The sequence below is a fragment of the Lissotriton helveticus genome, chromosome 4_1, assembly GCF_964261635.1.
Source record: "Lissotriton helveticus chromosome 4_1, aLisHel1.1, whole genome shotgun sequence".
Classification (NCBI taxonomy): domain Eukaryota; kingdom Metazoa; phylum Chordata; class Amphibia; order Caudata; family Salamandridae; genus Lissotriton; species Lissotriton helveticus.
Window position 1 is genome coordinate 820,053,584 of NC_136063.1, and position 13,982 is coordinate 820,067,565.

The 13,982-nt window shown below is 52.7% G+C and overlaps 1 protein-coding gene across 1 annotated transcript in view; it reads left to right on the plus strand.

The window, feature by feature from the left end:
* The window catches only part of SMCHD1 (structural maintenance of chromosomes flexible hinge domain containing 1), a 2,317,253-nt gene that overhangs the window by 1,190,178 nt on the left and 1,113,093 nt on the right, over positions 1-13,982 (plus strand). Inside the window, exon 30 of the mRNA XM_078687460.1 lies at positions 9,497-9,622. Coding sequence (XP_078543586.1) covers positions 9,497-9,622 — 126 coding nt within the window. The remainder of the gene's footprint in view (positions 1-9,496; positions 9,623-13,982) is intronic.

A 13,982-nucleotide genomic window follows, 5' to 3' on the forward strand; every position in this document is an offset into this window, starting at 1 on the left:
TTAGTATCCGCTCCTGCTTTTTTCAGGAGGGGGATAACCCTGGCTTCCTTCAAATTCACAGGCAGGTAACCTGATTCCAGTGACTCATTCAATAGATTCAGCAGCTGCCTTTCCAAACCTGGCAAAGCCATTTGGAATATTCTCGGAGGGCAGGGGTCCATTCTGGAGCCTGATTTGATTTGGTGAGCAATTGCTGCCAAACTCCCTTCATCCAAGCATGGAATGCTGTTCAGATTCCAGGCCAAGTCCTGGGGATTGGGTGGATCTAGTGTCCTGAGGTTGGTCGGAATTCTAGTAATATCCATAATTATATCCTGCACTTTCTGAAGAAAGAACTTATGGAAGGTATCACAGTCTGGGCGATCATTTATTGAAACATTACCTTCCATCTGCGTTAGTTCCCTCGGGATGGAGAAAATCTCCTTTTGCTTATTCCCGGCATGGCCGATTCTGTCCTCATAAAAAGCTGCCTTCCTCAGAAGGATATCAGCCTTATATTTAGACAGAAGTACCTTATAGGTTTCAGACTCTGCCAGTTGAGTCTCCACCTTCTCTCTGCTTGGTGCAGAGCTTGTTTTTTCACTCTTAGAGAGACATCGAACCAAGGGGCTCCTTTTCCCTTGGCTCTGGTCCTCTTTATCCCTTCAGAGGCTAAAGTGTCAAGAACAGCCTGAAACCAAGACATAAATGCTATATTTTGTTGGTCTAAGTTCCTGTCACTCATATTTGGGGATGGGGTAGAGAGAAGTGTAGATACCAGAGGTTCGGCCTCCACCTTCTTCCAAGATCTAACCTTCTTCCATAGAGGATCAGATAGTAAAGGTAAAGAATCACACGGAACCCAACATTTAATCTGGGAATGGTCTGACCAAACACAATGGCGGTTCCGGATCTGGGTCGTCGCTGGTCGACCTTACGACCGCGCCGTCCCCTAGGGTGTCGACCCCCTGCGGTCGTCCCCGGTCCCCCCCCCTCGGTCCGGTTCCGACGCCGGAGCGGCGCAACTCGACGCCGCATTCGACGTCGAGAGAAGACTTTTTCTTCTATGACCCGGCCCCATCATTTGACCCCGAGTACCAGCAGATGGGTGGCGAGGCGGATTGGGAGGGGTCTGAGGACTCTCCGGCACGTGAGTGCCAGTCTTATCAGGACTGGGCAGGTGAGCTAGGGGATGCCAGTGGTTTGGACACTTCGCCAGACACTGGTTTTGTCTCCCCTCCTACCGTGGCTACGGAGGAGGGGGCTGCCTATATTGTGGTGTTGACGCGGGCGGCCAAGGCCTTTTCCCTTGAACTCCCCGTTGCGGCCGTGAGGACTAACCGCCTCACTGAGGTCTTTAAACCGCAAGCAAGCTCTTCGGAGCCTCTGTTGCCGTTTAATGAGGCCTTGTCTGACGTTCTTCTGGGCACCTGGTCCAGGCTCGCGACAGGTCCCCCTGTAGATAGGAACGTGGCCAGACGCCACCGACCGGCTCCGGGCGACCCTTGCTTCCTGTCCACCCACCCCACTCCCGAGAGCCTGGTCATACAGGCCTCTAATTCCCAGACCGCATTCCCGACGGCTCCCCCCGATCGGGAGTCCAAGAGGTACGAACAGTATGGTAAGAAGATGTTCTCCTCACTGAGTTTGGGGTTGCGGTCAGTTAACACCGCGTGCCTCTTGGGCCGTTATACCCACTCTCTGTGGGACGTGGACGGGCTGCCACAATGTCCGGAGGAGGCCCGGACTAAACTCGCCCAAGCCCTTGCGGAGGGTCGAGATGCGGCACGGTATTCCATCCGGTGTGGGCTGGATACAATGAACTCGCTAGGCAGAGCGATGGCAACGACGGTGGCGATTCGTCGCCACGCCTGGCTGAGGTCCGCCAACTTTTCCGCTGATGTCCAAAATACCCTTATGGACATGCTGTTTGATGGCCGTCGCCTCTTTGGCGACAAGGCAGACAGTGGGCTTGAGCGCTTTAAGGACTCCAGGGCTACAACCAAGTCCTTGGGCCTGTCGGCCCCGCGCCAGCAAACTGCTGCCTTTCGCTCCTTTCGTGGCCAAGGAAGGGGCGCCCCCACACGTCTTGCCAGCCACGGGCCGCAGACTAACATCCAGCGCGGTGGCGGGCGTGGTAACCGCAGTGGCGGTGCCCGGGGACAACGGCGAGGCCAGTCCACCTCCACCCCCCGCAGCATCCGCCTCAAAGCCCTCCTAGTCCGAGCTTTCAGGCCCACATGATGCCAGTGGGGGCGGGGTTCGCCTTCACCTCCTCCACTGGCGCGACATCACATCGGACAGGTGGGTGCTGCAAATCGTCCGAAGGGGCTACTCCCTCCCCTTCGAGGCGACCCCTCCAGCCATGCCACCGCAGTACCACCGCGTGTCGGGGGATAACTTGAATCTTCTGCGGCCCTCTTGGCCAAGGGGGCCATAAAGCGCATTCCTGGGTCAGAAGTAGGGTGTGGTTGTTACTCCCACTACTTTCTGGTTCCCAAGAAGGGCAAAGGGGGCCTACGCCCTATCTTGGACCTCCGGAACGTCAACGGCTTCCTCCGGAAGGAGAAGTTCAAGATGCTGACTTTAGCTCAGGTCTTAGCTGCCCTAGACCCAGGAGACTGAATGGTAGTGTAGTACTTGCAGGACACCTATTTCCACATCCCCGTCCTGCCGGCCCACCAGCGCTACCTGCGTTCACGGTAGGCCACGATCACTTTCAGTTTACCGTGCTCCCCTTTGGCCTTTCCAGCGCCCCCCTGGTGTTCATGAAAGTGATGGCGGTGGGCGCAGCTCATCTGCGCAGGGTAGGGGTTTCAGTCTTCCCCTACCTCGACGACTGGTTGTTGAAGGCGGGCTTGCCCCAAACAGTCGTCAGCCACCTCCAGACTACGGCCGACCTCCTGCACCTGCTGGGGTTCTCCATCAATGTGCCGAAGTCGCACCTGTGTCTCTCTCCGAAGCTCCTCTACATCGGAGCGGTTCTAGACTCGGCGCAGCTTCGAGTTTATCCTTCCGAACAGCGGGTTCGGGATATTGAGGCTCTGATTCCGATCTTTCAGCCTTTATCCCGAGACTCGGTCAGGTTGACGCTGCGGCTTCTGGGGCTGATGGACTCCTGCATCCTTCTGGTGCATCACGCCAGGTGGCAGATGTGGGCTCTGCAGTGGGACCTGAAGTTTCAGTGGGCCCAGCATCAGGGCAACTTGTCCGACCATGTCTTGATCTCGGAGGGCACTGCAAGACAGATGCAGTGGTGGCTCACGGACCGCGATTGGGTCAGCGGCAGATCCCTCTCCCTACCCCAACCGGAGCACGTAGTTGTGATGGACGCGTCCCTCCAGGGCTGGGGGGGCCACATGGGAGAGGCGGAGATCAGAGGCCTCTGGTCTCCGGCGGAGTCTCGGCTCCACATCAACCTTCTGGAGCTGCGGGCGATTCGGCTTGCACTGAAGGCATTCCTCCCCTCTGTCCGGGGGAATGTAGTGCAGGTGTTCACGGACAACACCACTGCCATGTGGTACTCCAACAAGCACTGCGGGTGGCGTCGTGGACCCTTTGCCAGGAGGCTCTGCGTCTCTGGCAGTGGCTGGAACATCAGGGCGTGACTCTGGTGGTTCAACACCTGGCAGGTTCCCTGAACGCCAGGGCGGACAAACTCGGCCGTCGGTGCATGATGGATCACGAAGGGCGTCTGAACTCGGACGTGGCACAAGGCCTCTTTCAGCAGTGGGGAGAGCCTTGGTTAGATCTATTCGCCACAGAAGAGAACGCGCAATGTCATCAGTTCTGCCCGTTTGAATTTCCAAGGCGGCACTCGCTTGGAGACGGCTTTCGTCGCGAGTGGAGTTGGGGTCTCTTGTACGCCTTTCCGCCTATACCACTTCTGCCCAGACTGCTGAAGAAGATCAGGCGCGACCAGGCCCAAGTCATCCTTGTGGCTCCGGACTGGGCACGAAGATACTGGTATCCCGAGCTACTCAGCATGTCAGTCGATCCCCCAATTCGTCTGCCTCTTCAGGAATACCTTCTGTTGCAGCAGCAGGGGACGGTCCTCCACCCGAACCTGTCCAGTCTCCACTTACATGCGTGGAGATTGAGCGGTGGCAGTTGAGGCCATTTGACTTGCCTCCTGAAGTCTGTAATGTGATTCTGGCAGACAGGCGTCCCTCCACAAAATCGGTATACGCCTGCAGGTGGAACAAATGTGTTGCATGGTGCACAGCAAAGGCTGTGGATCCCCTTTCTGCCCCTCTTTTAGAGGTTCTCCTCTTTCTTCTTTCTCTTGCCCAGCAGGGCTCTGCTCTGGGCACTCTTAAGGGCTACCTCTATGCCATTACCGCCTTCTTAAGGCTCCCTGATCAGCCTTCCTTGTTCAAGTCCCCAGTTGTGAATAGGTTCTTGAAGGGCATCTCTCACATGTTTCCTCCTGTTCCTTTCGTGATGCCTCAGCGGGACTTGAACCTTGTTCTGACGTATCTGATGTGCGCTCCCTTCGAGCCACTTCATAACTGTCCTCTTCGCCTCCTTACTCTTAAGACTGCTTTCCTGGTTGCCATCACCTCTGCCAGGAGAGTGAGTGGCTCCAGGCCCTTTCTTCTAAACCTCCTTTCCGTCCATCCGGACAAAGTTGTGTTGCGGACGCGACCATCTTTCCTGCCCAAGGTAGTCACAGTCTTCCACATCGGGCAGTCCATCGCCTTGCCCACCTTCTTCCGTCTCCGCATCCCTCGAAAGAGGAAGAGAGGCTCCACCGTTTGTATCCAAAACGTGCGCTCTCATTCTATCTGGATCACACACTCCAGTTCTGGGTGGATGACCAACTCTTTGTTGGTTACGTGGGCGCTAAGAAGGGACTGGCGGTGCACAAACGGACCATTTCTCGATGGGTCGTCTTGTGCATCAAGGCTTGTTACTCTCTGGCTAGGAAGGAGCATCCTGTGGGGCTACGTGCCCATTCCACTCGGGCCACGGCGGCTACTACTTCCCTGGGCCGGGGAGTCCCCTTGCAGGACACATTGCCAGGCAGCTACGTAGGCCTCGCTGCACACGTTCGCAAGACACTACTGCCTGGACAGTCAAGTCCGGAGAGATGGCTTTTTCGGCCGTTCCGTTCTCCAGGACTTTCTGGTGTAATCATTGGTTCGCAGACCAAACTCCGGGCTTGGTATTGCTGGGGTATCTATTCTAAGGTAAGGAATCTAATACTAACCTGTTTCTTTCAGATGCACAAGTTACTTACCTTCGGTAACGATATATCTGTAAGAAACAGTAGTTTTTTTTTTTTTTTTAAAGATTTCCAAATAATAGGTAAAACACGTAGTAAATTACAATTGTAATTCGAGTAACACAGTAAGACATATCTAGCACAGCATATAGGTAATAGGTCACACATAGCAAAGCCATCAGAAGACATCATGGTCATGGGGAGCGTAAGAAGACATGATAGTACAGGGACTATTCAAACCAAAGGAGGAGACAGGTATCCGAAAACAGAAACTGGAACTGAATCAGATGACATATGGAGCAGGAGACATGAAGGTGATCCAGTGTACATTCCGGCTATGTAATCCCACAGTATCAAGGGGAGTGCCCCTAGGTCCCACAGCAGCATGGCAGTCTACATTCATCAGGGGAGAAAGGCGACATCCCTCAACCCACTCCCGTTGGGACCACCTGACTCTCCAGCTGGGACTGGCGCTCAGCAGTGATCTTGTCAATGTAGGTGCGATAAGGCCCCCAGATGTCTAAAGGGTGCGAAGGGGCAGGGACCATAGTCGAATACTCCACGCTATTGACATTACAGCAGGACATACTCCGAAGCCAGGAGTTCAAGCTAGGGGGTCGCGTGGCGCAGCAAAGCGATTTCTCTCTTAGCTAACAGAAAGCCCAATGCAGCAAGTATGCGGATAGGACGTGGGAAATTCAAGACGTTACCCAGAAGTGCTATTTCGGGTGTGGGAGTCAGGCGAATCCCGAGTATTTGACTGAATGTGAGATGAACCTGAGACCAGTATTCGCCAAGCAAGGGGCAGGTCCAAGCAAGGTGGGCAAAGTCAGCATGGGGGGCTTTGCACTTAGGGCAGCGGTGTGATCGGTCGGGGTCAATCCTGTGGGCCAATGCAGGTGTGTGATATAACCTGCGGAGGAATTTAAAATGAACGAGTTTGTGTCTGCTATTTATCGAAACCTCTCGTGTAGCACTACAGCAGTAGGCCCACTGGTCGTCTGCTATAGGGCTACCCAGATCCTCCTCCCACGCCGCGCGCACCCTGGCATCTAGTGTAGGAAGGGCAGCGCTGCATAGTCTGTATAATCTGGTAACTAAATGCGTGCCCTGCGGGTGTTGTATGATAAGGGATAGAGGGAGGGCCTCATCAGGGGCAAGCGGGAATGTGGGAAACGCAGCGCGCATCATGGATAACAATCTGGTCAGTACAAAGGAGTCCATGAAGGTGCGATCTGTGAAGCGGAGGTCTTCCGTCATGGAAAAGGCGTGACCATCAGGGAAGAGGTCTCCAATAACACCGATGTTGAATTTGGATAGTGTCTGTTTAACCACAGTCTCCCCAGTTATAGGGAGCCAGTGTGCGTTAGGGAGGGGTAGAGAGGGGGAGTACAATACTGCTAGTCCTAGTAGTCTCCGCATCTTGTCCCACGCCCAACAAGTGGATGAAACTGTTTGTATGTCTTGGGGGTCTTGGTGGACCCCTTTGGGCAGGACCGTGGGTAGTGGAGTCGGCAGTGCCAGGTCGGCCTCAGGTTTTAAGTATGGTATACGGGCATCAGGGTGGAACCAGGAATACGCAAAGGAACCCTGCGCTACCAGGAAGTACAAATAGAAATCAGGAACGCCAAGGCCACCTTTCTCATATGGGAGTGTAAGCACCTTCCAGGAAACCCGTGGATTCTTGTCTCCCCAAACTAACCGCAAAAGCAGGGAACGTAGTTGGGAAAAGAATATCTTAGTGAGGGGGATCGGGATATTGATAAAAAGGTACAAGAACCGGGGGAGCACGATCATTTTAATAATGGCAATCCTACCAGCCATGGATAACGGAAGGCGAATCCAACGGTCGATCTGATCCTCGAGGTAATCCAACGCTTTACCATAATTTAGCCTAACAATGGCCACAGTATCAAGGTGCACATGGATACCCAGGTATTTGACCGAGTCAGTGCACCATTCTAGTGGGAACGGGCAGTCCCATTTGGTGGTACTGGGGGTGAGAGGAAAAATGAGGGACTTGTACCAATTTATTCTGAGTCCAGAAAAAACACCAAATCGGGTAATCTCTAAGAGGAGAGGCTCCAGATTGACGTTGGGCATCTTAACATAGAGAATCGTATCATCTGCGTACAGTGACATCAGGAGTGGGCCAGTGCGAAACTGCAGGCCACGAAACAAGTGTCTCTCTTGGAAGTGTCGGACCAGTGGGTCCATTGCTAATATAAAAAGTAACGGGGACAGCGGGCATCCCTGTCGTGTGCCGCGTGATAAGGTGAATTGGTCTGTAATGGTGCCGTTCAGTCGGATTCTAGCTGTGGGAAGGGTGTATAAGAGAGCAACTGTGGCCACAAAGCATTCTGGCATGCCCATACGCCTCATGATGGAAAGATAAAAAGGCCACTCTAATGAATCAAATGCCTTCTCGGCGTCTAGCAGAATAGCAGCTGCCGGGGTGGCAGGATCAACTCGATGTAGGACCGAGAACAGGGTCCTTAAATTCAGGGATGTGGAGCGGTGCGGGACAAACCCGGACTGAGCCGGTGATATTATTGATTCCATGAGGAGAGAGAGTCGGATCGCCAGAACCTTAGCCAAGATCTTGTAATCAAGGTTTAGCAGTGACAGGGGTCTGTATGAACTGCATGAGGTGGGGTCTTTTCCCGGTTTGGGGAGAAGAATTATAACTGCTTCTCTAAGCGTGGGGGGCAGCTGTCCCTGTTGGAGTGCCTCTGCATAAACCTCCACCATACGGGGGGCGAGTTCCTCCTTATAAGCCTTGTAAAAATCGGCTGAGAAGCCATCCAATCCAGGAGCCGCGGAACCCCTCAACGCGTCAATGGCCTCGTTAATGCTGTCTGGTGTAATAGGCATCGCCAAGAATTCCTGCATATGTTTTTCGAGATATACCATTGCAATCTCATTATTCAAGTACATGCCCTGCTCCTCCAAATCTCCAGACAAGGTGGATTTGTACAGGGTCTTGTAGTAGGACAGAAACGTGTCGCAGATCTCTAGCGTGGAGTGGAGTGAGTCCCCATTGTGGTCCGTGATTTCTGTGATATATGGTGACTGGTGCGGGGGTCTGAGTAGTTGCGCCAACAATTTACCGGGTCTGTCACCCTCACCATATTGTCTCGCCGTGTACTGTGTGGAAAGATATTTTTGTTCCCTGTCAGCTTCCTCACGGAAGTCATTCATCAGTGCTAGTCTCTTTGCCTCGTTGTATGCAGAAGGGTTATGCAACAATAAGTCATCTAAGCCGCAATGTCGCTTTCAATACGGGATAGAGTGGATCTGATGTCTCTCAATGCCCCCCACGTGTGTCGCGATACAAACCCTGCGGATTGTCGCCTTGAACCCTTCCCATAGAGACGCCCAGGTGTCCACAGGTCCCGCGTTGAGGTCGAAATAGTCTTCTATGGCCTGCCGGATCGTTTCCGTGAACACCGGGCCAGCCAGGGCCCTCGCAGGGAGCCGCCACTGTCTTTCATAACCTCCCAGCCGGGGAATCCCTAGTTGAAGTATCACAGGAGAATGATCTGAGAGCGTGCGTGGAAGGGTGAGCAGGTTCTTGACCCACCCCGCAATCCCAGGTGAAATGAGCCAATAGTCGATAAGAAACAGTAGTTAGTATTAGATTCCTTACCGCCCCATCCATCTTCCTGTTCTGCGAACCGATATCTAGGGTTAAGGTCATCCCCTTTCAGGGCCCTAGTTTCATGGCACCAGTGTTGGTTTTTATCATGGCTCTGCGTTTCTGGTGCGGAAAAGCTGTGTATAGCAATTGACGTCAGCGTGCGACGGCGGCGTCTAAGTTCTCCGACGACGTCTTCACGGCGCCAACGACGCCGACGACGGACGCGGAGCCGCAGACGACGCCTACCGACGTGCAAGGGTGCTGCTACGCAAAAGTTTCCGGATCTGACGCCTGGGGATATTCTAAGGTAAGGAATCTAATACTAACTACTGTTTCTTACAGATATATCGTTACCGAAGGTAAGTAACTTGTGCGTTACCACTGTCATTGTATTGTATCCTTAATAGATGGCTTGGATTTGACTGCCCGAGCCTATGATTTAAGAAGATGTACTGTCTATTTGTCGACCTTTTTGAGAACATGTTTTGGTAGGTTTCTTGAAAGCTTCTTTATATTGCTTAGTTTTCTTACATCCTTCTATTCTGCTGAGCAAATGTAGAATGTCCCATTCTTGCGCATGTTGTCAATGTACACATATTTATTTTTCATCTTCATGCAGGTGATTCATAAAATTTTGTGTTTTATTTTAGGCTGTTACTGTAATAAATGGAAAGGAATTGCCAAAGCCTCTTATAGTTCAACTTTGCGACGAGTGGGGAAATCTGTCTCCAGAGTCCAACATTAAAGTAAACCTCATTAAAGATGGCAACATGAAGGTACTTAAATATTTTTTATCATGCGTCATACTTTAAAGTTGGTAGAAGTTATATAGCAGAGGATTGTTGGTTCTTGGATAATAGTTTTTAAAATATTTTACCAAAGGATACAGAAGCACCCTCCTATGTTCAAGGTAGGAAATTGGGAGTTTGGGGAGTGGCCCTGTCACTGTGAACAGCCACTTACTCCATTAGGATTCCCTTGCTTAACTCTAGCCCTTTCATGGATGAAGCTAATACCCCCATGTCAATCCAGAGAACACAGTCAAAGATGCAAAAAAAGGGAAACATCCTTATCAATGAAGATTTTATAACGACTTACCTGAACAACGAAGCCGGAACCACGACTTTCAAAAACCACGACTTTCCTTAAGCACGACTGTGAGAAGTTGGCCTGGTATATGATGATCACTATTCTAGTGGTCACCTTGCACCAGTCCAAACAACCCTTATGGTGATGGTTGTAAGTCAACCTTATAGACCAGCTATCCTAGTGGTAGCGTGGACAGAACAGTCTTAGGCTAAAAGACTCTTGAGGGCGTGTAAAGCCAGCTGTTTTACCATATGTAACCCCTTGAATATCAAATGAAAGGACACCACACAGGATATATATAAAATATATATGTATTTATTTACTAACACACTCCTCTGAACTCTTTATGAGATCAGAGGCCAAAGCACATAACAAGATACTTAGTCAGAATACGTTAAGTTGCACAATTTACGGTTAGGCCCTAGGGACGAAGCAAACCATATATTAAGAAAGTGGTATGAGTACCACGTCACAAGAAAAGGAAGGGCCTAGGGATTCGCTGGGGCTACACTATCTGGACAATAGGTTAGGAGTAGGAGGCCCACAGGCGGCGCGTACAGTGTCTTAACACACACGCGTGAGTCAATGCAAAGTCAATGGGAACTTAGAAGTTAGATTTAGAAGGATTTAGGACCCTTCCGATTTAGCTAGGAGGAAACAACTAAAGACTTAAACACTTGGATAGTCAATACCCTTGGGAGCACCGAAGTACTCGTGTTACCTCACCCACGGACGGCGGGTGCATAGGTGTGAAGATGTCGGGTTTCGTCGTTGAGTCCTATGGAGCCTCGGAGAAAGATGCTGCAGGTGACCAGGAGGAAGATGTCTGGGTGGATCCAAGGGTGGATCGGAGATGTAGAGGACCTGAAAGCAGAGGGGACAGAGTCTGGGTCACTAGCCAGTGACCGGGTGGAACCAGGAAGGAACCAGACGACGTCGGGGAGCAATCAGGTGCTGTCTTGAAGCTTGTCTTTGCAGCCACATGGACCAGGAGGCATCGACGACGACCAGGTGCTGGAGACGAGCTGTCCCACAAAGGTTCTCGCAGATGGAGGGGTCGACTTCCGGATTGGAGTCAACAATCCATGGCAAAGGCAACCCACGCAGGATACAACAAAGGCTTCTGGTGCAGACCAGCAAGGTCTGAGGAGCTTCCCCTTTGCAGGGAAGCAAGGGCCAGTCTGGAGCAACCAGACCAGCGAGGTGGTTCATAAGGATTGGCGTCACAGAGGCTACTAGCCAACGGGCCCGCAACCGGACAACGTGTCGAGCAGAACAAAAGCAGATGGGCCCCACGCAGAACTCGTGGAGTGTGGGGGGCTGATCTTCGTCGCAGATGGAGCTCGGGATCGGGGCTTCTCAATCCCCAGTGCACAGCTTCGAGGGTACCTCAGGAGCTGCACAGGTAGCAAGTTGCAGGCTTTTCAAGATGTCCGGTCCCACGTGTCTCGTCGCCTCCACGGATCCCAGCTATGCTGCAGTCGTGAAGAGAGGGTCAGAGAGGTCTGGAAGTCTGGGTCTTGTCAGGCTCTGTGCTCTGGTTCCGGCGGGAACGTCGACAAAGCAAGCCGTTGATTTGCGGGATGTTGCCTGGTTGCCCAGGGTGGTCACTCCTTGGCCACAAGGGAGATTCTTCAGTCTTCAGCTTCAGCAGAATGTCGAAGGTCCAGAGTTTTGTGTCAAGTTTCGATTCAGGTTTAATCTAAAGTCTCAGGACTCAGCTCCTACCTTTATACAACTAAAAGGGGCTGGATTACTTTCTAGGTCCCTCCTATGGGTGGGACCAGGAAGGTGGGTGGTTACACCCCCTCTCCTTTGTCCAGTTTCGCACCAGAGCTGGGGCTGGAGTGCCCCAGCAACCGTTTTGAACTGGGGTATGCATGGAGCACCTAGGGTGCCCCAGGCTGTCTCTCATTCTATTCAGCCCTCCCTGTCCCAATACAAAAATTCCTGTCTGTTGTGGTGCTCGCACCTCTCCAGACAGGAAACCTATTGTCCAAACCTCCGTGACTGGAAGGACTCCCAGAAGCAGGAGGTCAGACTTGTGTTTGTTGGCAGCAGCGTCCATTTTGTGACGCTGGGGCTCTGGTTAACTTTAACCGGGATAGTCAGCAACAACATGTCTTCTCCCTCTAGAAGGGTGGAATGCTACCCCCGTCGCCAGAATTGGCGAGGGGGTAGTATTCCAAAGCTTATGACACCTTACACGACATGTTTGGATAAAGCCAAACCAAAGTTAGCATTTAACCGCGAGGTTTATAATGCACTTAAGAGTATATGGTATGGCAATATCATAGAACAGCTGTAAGGACATGGTTCCGAAAGCTGCAGACATGCTCAGCTCATGCTAGAGCACCATCTCACACATAACCAAGCACTCTGCCTGCAGGATTGTTAAGGCCTGCCATAGGAGTGACTTATAGGTTACCGTGTGTCTATGTTCGAGGCATGTGGGCTGCTAAATTCATATCTGATGCATAGATCGCCGCCTAGTGTTGGGTCCGGATGATTGCACATTGTTGTCCTGGAAGAGTCTTCGAAGTATCACGAGATAGGTGGCTCCTCCCCTGGACTACAGTGCGCATGGGCATCGACTCCATCCCCAGATTGCTTTTTTCCGCCATTGGGTTCGGATGTGGTTTCGACGTCTCTGTGTCGGAACCGATAAACTTTCATCTTAAGGCCAAAAGGCCTTCGTTACCTGCGTCGGTATTGTTTGCGTACGGTCTCGAGCGTCGTCCGGCTCTCTAAGCCGGATATCTCCGGAGTCGACTAACTCCTCGGACATCGAGGCCTTCTCGTCGCAGCAAGACCCGTCGAACTTAACATGGAGCGGAGCCCGTTCAAGTTCTGCCCCGTCTGTGGATCCAAATATCCACACATCGATGTGCATCCGGTCTGTAATAAGTGCCTTTCGCCGGACCACAACGAAGAAAACTGCATGGCCTGCTCCAAGTTCAGGTCCAAGAAGACGCTCAAGCTTCGGCGCGCGGTGCGCCTTGAGGTCCAGCGAGCGACCCCGGCACCCGACAACATCTTCGGCGACCCCGACGAGGAAGGCGATAGCCATCATCTCCAGATTTCGCCACCGTCGACGGAGGTCCTGGCCGATCCAGAGGAATACATCGGAGGACAGGCCCCAGACCTTGAATACTTCGAGGAGGTAGGGGACGACGACGAAGTTTATGGGGCCGTGGAAGATAGCTCAGAGGAAGAGCTATGCCCCGGGGTCTACGTTATTGAGGCTCAGGTCACGGGATCGCCACTCGGCCTTACCCACGACCATGCACCGCTCTCCCCGGCCCCGCCTTCTGGCCCGGCCACGGACACTCAAGCGGAGCCGCAATTGCCCGTTTCGAAACCGAAACCGAAACCTTCGGATTCTACGGGACACAAGATGGCCGACGTTCAGTCGAAAACGAAACCGAAATCTACGGACTCGACAAAACCTAAAATGGCCGACTTCCTACAAAAAATAACAAAGCCTGCTCCTTCATCGACTCCGTCGCCCTCCGGCCCACAAAAGTCGAAGAAGGCTGTTGAGTCGACAGCGCCGCAGAAGGTGCACAAAGAACCCTCCTCCAAGAAGGCCGTCCACCAGCCGTCGACCTCGGTTGCTCCGGCGCGGACACCTAAACCTCTTGAGACGCCTTCGGGCGCTGCTACGGCGCCGTCCGGTAAACGCACGGCCGACCTAAAGGCCACGACCCAAAGGCCGCTAGCTCGACGCATCGGCACAAGGATGCGGGATCTGCAGCATCGGCGCCAAAGCCTTCAACAGAGCCCCGAAGCATTGCGGCCGAAGATTCGTCGACGCCAATACCGTCGACACCACACAACCCCGACGACTCCGAAGATCGGCCGTCGGTTCCAAAACCCTCTGCCTCCTTTACGAAGCAGGTTACTGACTCCCTTAAACGTATAAAGGAAAAGGCATTATCGTCCACGGCTTCAACGCCATCGGCTCCAAAATCGGTGGACATACCTCAGAAGTCCTCAAGCAAGCTTCTTTACACTCTGCCACCAAAGGTGGCCCCAAAGGCCTTC